This window comes from Rhinolophus hipposideros, assembly GCF_964194185.1.
Source record: "Rhinolophus hipposideros genome assembly, chromosome: 9".
NCBI classification, from domain to species: domain Eukaryota; kingdom Metazoa; phylum Chordata; class Mammalia; order Chiroptera; family Rhinolophidae; genus Rhinolophus; species Rhinolophus hipposideros.
The window spans coordinates 72,535,147-72,547,456 of NC_138055.1; the positions used below are offsets into that span (position 1 = coordinate 72,535,147).

At 36.6% G+C, this 12,310-nt stretch overlaps 1 protein-coding gene across 7 annotated transcripts in view; it reads left to right on the forward strand.

The window, feature by feature from the left end:
* NAV3 (neuron navigator 3) overlaps window positions 1-12,310 on the forward strand; it is a 785,517-nt gene that overhangs the window by 595,799 nt on the left and 177,408 nt on the right. For all 7 annotated transcript variants that reach the window (XM_081061016.1, XM_081061019.1, XM_081061021.1 and 4 more), the window contains one exon: window positions 7,140-8,151. In XM_081061016.1, the coding sequence (XP_080917142.1) occupies window positions 7,140-8,151 (1,012 nt within the window). The remainder of the gene's footprint in view (window positions 1-7,139; window positions 8,152-12,310) is intronic.

The following is a 12,310-nucleotide window of genomic DNA, read 5'->3' on the forward strand; positions in this document are numbered from 1 at the left end:
TATTAGGAATGTAAATATTCCAGGCTTTGTTTGGAATTTTGTTTCTAAATGATGATCTGTAAATATGTATTACTTGACAGAGTTTGTTAGCAAAGAGTTGTCTTTCCATGTTGCTAAGAGAGAGTACCAGAGGGTGTGCTACCATCTTTTTATTGTTTCTCTCATGTGATTTGTACATTGTACCTGTACATCTACTGAAGAGGGGATATCGTTTCTGTTCTTCTGGATCCTAATGAAGTACTTTCTAGTGTGGAAGTGTTTTACTTTCATTGACACTCACCATAGATCTAGTAGGATTGATATTGAGAATTTAGCAACATTTGCAATTGAACATTTCAGAGCTATAAGGTTTAATGTGAATGTTGCATTAGTCATGGAATTTTGACTGCTAAAACAGATATCTAGTTTTTCAGTGTTTCTCTGTTTTTTTTAAATTACTGTAAGAGTAATGAACTGAATGGTTTTTATTTTCTTTTCAAAGCAATGCAAATATGTTCTACTTATTATATTCCGTTCCTGGTGATTTGGTTATGCATTCTGCCATGACTTTTTGCTTTATTTCCTTAATACTTATGTAAGCCTGAAATATAATGTTAACGTGAAAATTTCAAGTTAATCTTGGGGATATGCATGGATTAAGATAATTAGGTATATATATATATATATATATATATATATATATATATATATATATATATATATATATATGTATTATCTTATGTATAAATGCTTATATAGAGAGGTGTATACAAATTATACTTGCTGTACAGAAATTGCATACTTTTTCCCCAAACTGGCTGGTGAATGGAAACATCCCTACATTTCACAATACTGGACAAAGTGGCACTGTAACATCGTAAGTGGTATAAAGTAAGCATGTGCAGAATAGACAAGGCCTCTAGGATCCCTATAACACCATTCCATGTTTCTGTTGAGTCATCATAATACTGATGGTTGACGCCCTGCGCAAGGAGTCATTTATGGAGGAGAATGTGGTGAGGCAAACAAGGGGACAGTGAGTAATAATACATACTTGGATTCGAATGCTACTTATTTTTTAATGTTCAAAGGTATTTTGGTGTGTTATTCTTAAATGAGAGTCTAAATTAATTATTTAACCAACTAATTGCCATAGCTATATTGATTAATCATTTTCTCCCTCCCACAATGTTCTGTGATACTGAAGTTGTCCTACAGTTAGCAGGGAACATGTATAACACCGAGTACAATGCCTGCTACACAGTGAATAGTTTAAAAAAGAATCCTTCTCTTGTCATCCATGTTGTTGTAACTTGGTGTATTATTACTGTGTTATGACCTTTGGCATGGAAAGCTGGTTTGCCTTCCATCTGCAACATACTGTTCAGTGAGGAAGAAGAGATAAATGGGCTGAGTATGTTCCCTGTGTCCTTTCTCAGGCTAATTACACTGTTGGCAACATGGCACTAGGCTCTAAAGATAGCTGAAGTTCCAAGAGAAATCTCCTTATCCAAACTTCCCATATGCCTGTTGTGACTGCCATATTTACCTCCGTCTGTTAATTTTAGAACTAATTATCATTTTTCCCATGTCATCCATGTTATTTATTTATTTCTGTTGTTGTTGTCTTTTGGCAAGATGAGATCATTAAAAATCAAGTCTGTGATTTAGATGTTTTCTAAGCATGAGTTAAAATCTATTCTTCCATCAATTCTGAAGGACGGTGCAAGCAGGATGCCCAAGGAGAGAGTATGTATTTTACTGAGTAGAGAGTATCTTGCATAATGTTCTCCTCATTTATATACTAACTGAGGAAGAAGGAAACCACGCTTCAATGAGTTACCCAATTAACTTCACTGTTGTGACAGACATGTGGCTTTCTGGATGGAGAGCCATCACAGCAGAATTTCTGGGTGTGTGGCAAACACAGGAAAAGAAGAGAGTCAAAAGCCTCCAAGTTTTGAAGTCCGATAAATCCGAGTTCCAATTTTGATTTTTGTCTTTTCTAAGTGTTACTATATATATGGATCGAAACATGTTCCTTTCTCTTTCTAAGCTTTAGTTTTCTTATTTATAACAAGAGAAATGGTAAGTGGACTGAAGATTAGTATGGGTTTAAATGAGACACGGTGTATGAAGAGATTGAAACGTGATACCATGTATCAAAGTACTTGGGAAAAGCAGTGGGTTGATAAATTGTATTATTTGATTGTAGTGGAATTGGAGGTGGTGAATGTTATAGTGGAAGAAGGAGGGGAAGGCAAGGAGAGAGTATGGAAGAAAATTTTTCTTTGGAGGCCAGAGACAAGAAGCAGGGGTGTAGGTAGAAATAGGCCTGCAAATGCAAGATACAAATCCATTGCAGGAATCCCTTTAAAGATGTGCATTAGGTATCTGTCCTTTTCTCCATTCCCAGATAATGACTCATTCAGAGTCCGAAGCTGAATTATCAACATTCAGAAATATACCGGTGTGATGAGGCTACCTAATATGGAATGTATCAATGGCACCGGGACTAGAATGTGTAGTGACACCCACTCTGCAGGTGTCATTTCATCTGGGCTGGTTGTGAAACCTTTATTGTAAGGAATTCATAGACTCCTTACACAGCGACCTATGATTTGCTCTCTTAATGAAACCTGGAGCACCTCATTGCTGCTATATAGAGACAGGCTGGGGACACATTTAGAGTTGAGCTTAGAGAAGTGTCTTATGTGTGTGCTCGTCTGAGAACGATGTTACCATTTTTGCTGTGACCATGCCGGTGGGTTGGATGTGGATGTTATAATTTGTAGTCCCTCTAGTCTCATTTTCCAGCACAGTGATGTTGAAATGCCTCTTTTGTACTTGAGCTCTGATAACAGTCTTACCTGGCTAATGTCAGCATGTGAAAAAGCATCCTGACTGCTTCTTTTCTACCCTATTTTCTCATCCCGCCAAAGCTCCCGGGCACACCGTAGGAGTCCCCTGACTTCTTAACCTAGTTGCACGTTCATGGAAGAGACATGCTAAATATGTGGCTAAAATGATGAAACAAAGGGCATTAGGTGAACCTGATGGGCTTCTTTTGTTTTCTGTGATCCCTGCCCACAAATTGCCAAACATCCCAGTGAATACGGAACTGGCCAACGTTCTGAAAGTTCGAAGAGTGCAGAATGTTGGTACTGCACAGCTAAAGAACATTGAACACATTGAACCAATTTGGGTACAACACGTCATACGAAACAACACTTTAACACTGATATTGTCAGTCATGGCCATGATTTCGGAGTCTATTACACCTTTACTCCTCAAAACACAGTCTGTGACCAGCCGCATCACAATCCTCTGGAAGCTTGTTAGCAATGCAGAGTCTCGGGGCCTGTGGCACATCTGCTGTTTCACAGTGTGATGGGTATTCAGCAGGATCCCAGGTGACTTTCATGCACAGTTAGGTTCCAGAAACACCGTGTTAGAGTTCAAATGTCATTCATTCCATGACAATAGTAGAGCTTGGGCTCTAGAGTCACACATTGTGGGATCAAACCCTAGTTCCCCCACACTACTCCTCACTAGCTACGTGCCAGTGCAGGAATCCTTTAGGCGCTCAAGGCTTTCGCTTCCATAAATGGGAGTGAAACATAGGAGCCCTGCCCCCGTCATCGGGTTGTTGTGAACACTGATGTGAGACAATTCAGTTAAAGAACCTCCAACAAATGTGAGTTGGCATTATTATATTTGTAGTCATTGTTATTATCACTTTCATTATAGAGTAAGAAATAGCACAAATAACTTTTGCGATCGGTGTAGAACAGTGAAGGTGAATTCAATACGATGCCATCATGTTCCTTTTAACAATAGCCACAGCAGATGGCACTTTGATTTTGGGGGGGGGGGTTCTACATTTCTCTCTAACTCTGTGTCCCAATACACGTATGTACATATTTTAAATGTAAATACATGGAATACATTTTCACATAGTTCCCTAAAAAAACACTCTATAAATGTTCCCCCATCTTGAATGCCTACCTCTCTCTCTTAGCTTCTCTGTCTTGATTTTATTTAATATTGCACATCCCTGTGGGCATCTCTGATCTCTTTTACCATTTTATTTCCCACTTCCTACTCATTTAATATTTAATATATGCCATTCATCATTATGAATCTGTTTTATTTCCTCTGACTAGATTATACAGTGTCTTGGAGTGTCTTGGAATAGCTACTCAGTAACTATTTACAGATGTGTATGGATTCAAATCCTATAGGTTGTAGGAACTGAATAGCATTGGTTAATATTGCTGGAATAGGAGTAAAATAGTAGCAAAGCAGAGCTATATATGTTGGACAAAAATCAACAAAGCAGTGAGGTCACTATATGAATTGCCTGGGCATGTATAGAGTTCACTGAACTTGAGAAAATTCATTTTGTTTGGTGGTTAGCTTCCAATTAAATCTACACAATTGAGAAATAAGGTTCACTAGATATAGTTGTATTAGGCATTAATTTGGCAATCACTGTTTTCTATGTGTATTCAAGGAATAATATTATCATTAACGAGTCATTGAACTTCTCCTTATACATTTGAGAAATAGTATAATATAGTGGTTGATAGAATTCATTTAGATTCCAGGCTAAGTTCGGTTCTCAGTTTTGTCCCTTACAAATTGTATAACTTGGTCAAGTTGTTTAACCTCTTTGTGCTTCAGTTTCCTTGTGTGTAAAATGAAGATAGCAATCAGAAAACTGTGCAGTTGTTGGGAGGATTGAGTAAATATATGTCCAGTACTTAGTTCAGTGCCTGTCACATAGTAGGTCCTAGGTGCATAGTATAAAACTGTGGGTAATACAGGCATGGTCTTTGCTCTTGTAGGATGTACAGGGTTGTAGAGGGACCAGGCAATAGCAGTGGAGTTATAATGGCTATAATAGAGGAAATAATAAGTTGTGGAAGAATGCAGAGGATCCACCTAACCCAGATTTGATGCTAGAACGGTCAGAGATGAGGGTGGGGATAATGTTTTTGGTGTGTGTGTGTGTGTGTGTGTGTGTGTGTGTGTGTGTGTGTGTGTGTTCATACAGAAGAAGTGAGACCAAGCTCGAGAGTTGACCAATAAATGGGAATTATTCTGATGAAATATTTGGTAGGCATTTCAACCTGTAGGTGTTCAAAGTTCTATCTGCTTCTGAGAATGATTCAAATTATGATGAAATGTTATCATTCTCTAAAAATATTTGTAAGTCTAATAAATTTGGAATTACCTGTATTGAAAACAGATAGAAGTAAAAGATTGAAATCCATTCACAGGAAGTGGGTGTATTTGAGATATTGGATATTTTGCAGCTTGTTGGATTTGTTTGTCTTAAATTAGTCAATACTCCTACTTTTTTTCAGAGCACTTTAGTGTTTGAACATGAACCTAATGGATTTCTACAAATTTTCAAGAAATGGACACAATTGCAAACTTTACATGAATACTGAAAAAATCATGTGCTCTAAAATTTAAATATACCTTGTAAGGATTTTGACTTTTCAGTAATCTACATTTTAATCTAGAGTATCTACATACAGTCTTATGTTAATATGTCAGTTGAAATGTGGAATTGTGGAAAGGTAGTGAAAATTAGAAGTCACTGTTGGCATACCAATTTGTTTAAGAAAATTTAATTTAAAAATGCATTTGTCTATATTATTTTTAATATGTTTCACAAGTCTATTATACTTTAGGCACACTTATTTAAATTGGGCAAGACTAGCATATTGTACTTATTGGCTTGAGTACATATTGTTTATTATGAATTTTCGTGTCTTTGAAGAAAACATTTAGAAATAAAAGCATTGTAGTTTTACATTTATGAATACTGAATGAAATTTAATGGTCTCTAATTCTGGAATATAATAAAAAGGGAATTCTTTATAAAATATTTTCTTTGGGCATTTCATCAAAAACAGTTTTGCATCTATTTGACAATATCTAGTATGTTAACAGTACCAAATGATGCCTCTTTTACGTAAATATATAATTTAATAATTCATCATCCCATCTCTCAAAATAAAGTATGAAAGAGGGAGGCATTTATGGTAGATGAAATGTAAAGTAAATTACTGTACCAGAATTAAACAGTTCCCAGATGTTAGCATTTATATTGAGGTCTTTTACGCCAGGCTCAGTTTTTTTTTTATTCTATACCATGTTATAAAAATCTCTTTTACATTCAGTTTTTCATGCTTCAAAATAAGGCTTGTGATCAGACATTAATTAGTATTAGAACAATCCTATAAAAATCTTATCATAATGAGATTTCTGAGTAAAAATTAGTACACTGTAAAGTACCTATATGACAAAGGCCTTATTTTCCTATGGTCCCCAAAAAGCAGCCCAATTTTTTATTAGAATTTAAAGTGTGTTCAGATAAGTACAAGAGGCTGTAGGTAAGCTAGTTAAGATCACAGGCTCTGGATTCAGTTCATATCCAGGGTAGGTGACCTTGAAAAAGTTATGTAGTTTTTCTTTGCCTCAGTTTTCTTAATTTGTAAAATGAGGATGATAATATTAATACATACTTTGTAGGGTTGTTATAAGGATTGTATATTATATGTAATATAGGTACACATGTATATATGTATATTTCTTAGTTGACTATCTGACCCATATAAGCATAAATTTCAATGCTTTTATACACATAAAAATAAACATATTAACAAAAAGCAAAATCATGATTCATAAGCGTATTTAATCAGATAACAATAACCAATCTCCCTGTAGTTAAAGCAGTGTCTTAATATTCATTACACAACATATTTTCATAAGGCTATGTGGAATATCAATTTACTGCTATGAGCTATAGCAGTAATTGAAAAAAAGTACCAAGAATTGTTTAGGGGATGGATAGTGTTTTATTCATCTTTGGATATCTGTGACTAGCAAAGTTCATTTGGATAAGAGTAATTTTCAGAAGGGAAAATAAAGCAAGTGTTTTCCAAAAATCAGTGCCTCTCGGACACGTTTTGATGGAGAGTACAAAAACGGCCACATCCCAAAAATGACTTGCCACCCAGCATGTCTGTTTTAGGGCCACAGGAGAAATACTTGCATGTGTCTGTAGTTAGAAGTACTGAGTGATGCGATATGAACAATGCAAACTAATTAGCCTGTCCTTTACGTCTTTTCTGGATATGCAGATTCCTCCAGAGGACCTCAACCATCTTCAGGTGTCAATGGTAACATGCAACCCCCCGGCACTGCAGGGCAGCCCCCAGCCTCCGCCATCCCGTCTCCGAGCGCCAGCAAACCCTGGCGGAGCAAGTCTATGAATGTCAAGCACAGCGCCACTTCCACCATGCTGACCGTGAAGCAGGCGAGCCCAGCCACCTCCCCGACACCGCCTGCCGACAGACTGAAGCTGCCGGTCTCAGAAGGGGTCAAAACAGCGCCCTCAGGACAGAAATCCATGCTTGAAAAATTTAAGCTGGTCAATGCCAGGACTGCTCTACGCCCTCCACAGGCTCCCAGTTCAGGACCCAGTGATGGTGGGAAAGATGACGATGCCTTTTCTGAATCCGGGGAAATGGAAGGTTTTAACAGTGGAGTGAATAGTGGTGGGTCAACAAGTAGCAGCCCCAAAGTCTCCCCTAAATTAGCTCCTCCAAAAGCTGGAAGCAAAAATCTCAGCAATAAAAAATCTTTGCTACAGCCAAAGGACAAAGAGGAAAAGAGCAGGGACAAAAATAAAGTTTGCACTGAAAAACCAGTCAAGGATGAGAAGGATCAGGTGATGGAGATGGCTCCAAAAAAGACTTCTAAAATTGCAAGCTTGATCCCCAAGGGCAGCAAGACAACAGCAGCCAAGAAAGAAAGCTTAATCCCATCTTCCAGTGGGATTCCAAAACCAGGCTCCAAGGTGCCGACAGCAAAACAAACCATTTCACCCGGCAGCACAGCAAGCAAAGAGTCTGAAAAATTCAGGACTACCAAGGGAAGCCCTTCCCAGTCCCTACCTAAGCCCATAACCACCGAGAAAGCAAGCACATCCAATTGCCCTGCTCCTTCGGAAGGAAGGGAAGCCAGCCAAGCTCCTCCTGCTGGGCTGGTGGGGCAGAGCAGTGGGCAGACCCCAGGAAATGGTGCCGTCCAGCTTCCTCAACAGCAGCACAGCCACCCAAACACCGCCACGGTGGCTCCATTCATTTATAGGTAAGGTGGCCTCTACGCGTCCACAGTTGTAAACATTCACAAGTCTACACACTCAGAGTGTAGCAACGAAGGCTACCAGAGTCATGGTTTACATAGTCCTTTGGAAACAAGAATCTTCAGTTTCTTGCTGAAGATAGAAAACCAGAATTTAATTTTTCAAGAACCTCCAGTATGCTCTAGTCCTCCCTGTTCCTCAAGAATTTGAGGCCTTCAGAAGTTAATCTAGCTGTTGTCGAAAGCAAAATAGAATCCAGATGCCATGACTTTCTCCTGTACCTCTTCCTGCTACTACTGCTGCTATCATTTTTATTATTAGTCTTTGAAAATAGTTCTCGGTTTTATAGAGTTTACAGATATTTTTGTTTTTTACCCATAAAAGAGGGTATACCATAAAGGGGCAAGCTCCGGAAACAGACAAATGTGGATTTAATGTCCAGCTGGGCCATTTACCAGCTGTATGACTTGGGACAATTACTGAAATCTGTGTCTCATTTTCTTTAGTTGTCAAATAGGAACAGTAGTATCTACCTCATAGTCTTGGGAACAGTAACAGGGATAATGCATATAAAATGTTTATTACATATCCTGACACATTTCAAATGTTCAGTCAATGTCCTTTATAAAGCATTGTTTTCCCAACATAGAATTTATATTAATTTCCCACAGGTAGGCACAAGTTTCTAGGCAAAAATAACCTATATAATTATTATATTTGTACTTTATTTTTAATTTGTTTTTGCATTCTATTATTTTATTTTGTTTTGTTTTATATTTATTCTACACACAGCAAATGTTATATTTTAAAATATGTATTCTACCCTACAGTTATAAAAATAGCACATTAGACCTATTGTTCTGAGGCTTGTTTTAATCGATTAGAAACATCTCAGTCATTGTCGTGTCTACATTTTTATTCTCTATTTGGTGAGGAGATAGCCTAGGGAGGAATAACATCTGCCCTTTTAGCAGGTTGGCAGTTCAGCAACAGGAAAGAAATTTTCTGAACAGAAAGTAGGGTCTGCTATAATTAAGTAAGGGTCAATGTTATATAGCTTACACATTTATTAAATGTATGGGTTCTTTTAGTAAAGAAAAAAAATATAATGATTCATTTTCCCTCAATGAAATACCTAAGTGCTGTTTTTCTGAGGCTTTATAGACTCAACAAAATAATTTTATAATTATTGTATTTCAGCTCTTGGGACACCTCATTTAAGTGTGCTATTCTGACTTCGGTAGTAATAATTCATTTAAAGTCTTTCTGTTTGGATCAGATGGAAGTCTGTAGCACTTTTTAACTCCAGGGTCCATGTTTGACATAGCAGAATTTAAGATATCAAAATCATAATCCACATTTCAAAACTAAATGTAATAAAAAAAGCCATAAAGTTTTGAATTTATCATACTCAACATACTTGTGAATTTTGTAGTATTGAAATGATGGCTCCAGGAGCCAGCTGGCCTGGGTTGGAGTCTCCATGCTACCATTGATTAGTCCTGTGACTTTGGGTGACCGATTCAAAGACTCTGAGCCTCAGTTAGAATTTTTTAATCTGTAAACTGGAGATGATAATAATAGAAGCTCCTCCATAAAGCTATTTTAAAGATTAGATAAGTTGATGTTTATATGGGGCTTAGAACAGTACCTGCCACATAGTAAAAGGCCTTCCTCAAACTTCATTTCTAATCTTGTAAAGTGTGGTTAATAAGAATATCTTACTCATTTGGTTGTTTTAAAGATTACATAAGGCAATCCTGTAGATAGTTTCTAACACAGAGCCAGATTTGGAGTACATAACTTATAAATGTCAGTAATTGTTTTTGTTATTAATATACATAGTTGAAAGTAAATAAAGCCATCCTATGAGAAAATTTCATATCATAATCTACACACGTGGCAATAGTTGTTTGCAGTGTTTTATCAATTCAGAATAATTTTATTAATGAGAATATAAATCTTCTTAAGGTAGAGTACTCAGCAGCATTCAAGTTTTTTAACTGTTAGTGGAAGGTATTTATCAGAGTCATGTCATTTGGATCATGTAACCCCTGTTGTCCTTCCGACTCTGACTGCTTCAACTCCATTTAAGTATCTTTCCTGCAAAATCCCTTGACAGGCTTTTTAGAGTTGCTAATCATTTGGTAAGATAACAGTAATAATTTACTGTTTTATAATAATATTATCATTTGTTAAATGTTTACGTAGTGCAAGTCTCTGTGTTACAAAATTTATGTACATTTTATCTGTATTTTCTTATTTAAACTTTATCAGAAACCCATAAGAAAGAAATGTTATCACCATTTGACAGAGGTGAAAAGCAGAGATTTCAAGTCAGATTAGTGCTAATCACTTAAAGTCATAGGTCTAGTACATGTTTGCCTTTGAACCCAAATCTGCCTCAGTCTACAGCATGCCCTCCTTTGCTTATCACTTCTTTCTGCATGTGTACAAATAAGAGTTTTGTTACTAAGAAAACTCTGGCTGGGAAAATGGCAATGGTAGATTTGTATAATTCTCAGTCAGACTCATTTATAATGGGAAATGCTTAATCACTTTTACGTATGTAGGTTTAAAATATATCTGTATCTATCTCTATCTCTATCTCTATCTCTATCTCTATCTCTATCTCTATCTCTATCTCTATCTATATCATCTATCTATCTATCTATCTATCTATCTATCTATCTATCTATCTATCTGTATACCATGATTCCCCCAAAATATGACGGGGTCTTATATTAACTTTTGCTCAAAAAAATGCATTAGGGTTTATGTTCAGGGGATGTCCTCCTGAAAAATCATGCTAGGGCGTATTTTTCAGTTAGGTCTTATTTTCAGGGAAACACGGTATATATATATTTGATATTTACAGATATCAAATATAATGGAAAGATTTATGGCTGATGGTGACTTTTTTCCCTCTTCTCAGCCTACTTCTAGGTCATGCTAGGTTATTAATTATTCTTTCATATAACTGAAATCAGATGGTATTTGTCTTTGTCTATCTGACTTATTTCGCTTAGCATAATACCCTCTAGGTACACCCATGTTGTTTCAGGTAGAAAGAGTTCGTTCTTTTCTTTCTTTTTTATAGCTGAATAATACTCCATTGTCTAGATGCACTACCTCTTCTTTATTCATTCATCTATTGATGGACAGTTAGGTTGCTTCCCAATGTTGGCTATTGTAAATAATGCTGCAATGAACATATGGATGTGTATGTCTTCTTATTAGTATTTTGAGCTTCTTTAGATAAATATACACAAGTGGAATTGCTGGGTCATTCTTTGTCTCATTATAGACTTTGTTTAAAAGTCTAGTTTGTCTGGTGTAAATATTGCTACTGCAGCTTTTTTGTTTGTTTCCATTTTTATTAAATGTTTTTTCCGTCGCTTTACTTTCAGTCTTTCAGTGTGTGTGTGTGTGTGTGTGTGTGTGTGTGTGTGTGTGTGTATCTTTCGATGTGAAATGAGTCTCTTATAGGCAGATTTTTAAGGGTCTTCTTTTCTTATCCATTCAGCCATGCTACGCGTTTTGAGTGGAGCATTTAATCCATTTACATTTAAAGTAATTGTTGATAGTTGTAGTTAATGACATTTTGTTATTCAAATCTCCCCCCCACCCCCCGCTTCTTCTTCTTAAAGAAGTCCCCCTAACATTCCTTATAAAACTGGTTTCGTGCTAATGAACTCCTTTAATTTTTCTTGTTTGGGAAATTCTTTGTCCTTCAGGTCTAAATGATGGTTTTGCTGGGTAAAGTAGTTCTGGCTGTAGATCCTTACTTTTCATCACTTTGAATATTTCCTGCAAATCCTTTCTGGCCTGCAAAGTTTCCGTTGAGAAATTAGCTGACAGTCCTATGGCCACTTTCTTGTAGGTAACACATTGCTTTTCTCTTGTTGCTTTTAAGACTCTCTCTTTGTCTTTAAACTTTGGCATTTTAATTATGATGTGTCTTGGTGTGGGCCTGTTTGGGTTCAACTTGTTTGGGACTCTGCAATTCCTGGGCCTGTATGTCTGTTCCATTCACCTAGTTAGGAAAGTTTTATGTCATTATTTCTTCAAATAAGTTTTCAAGTCCTTGCTCTCTCTCTCTTCTCCTTCTGATACTATTATGATGTGAATGTTGGTACACCTGATAATTTCCCAGAGGCCCCT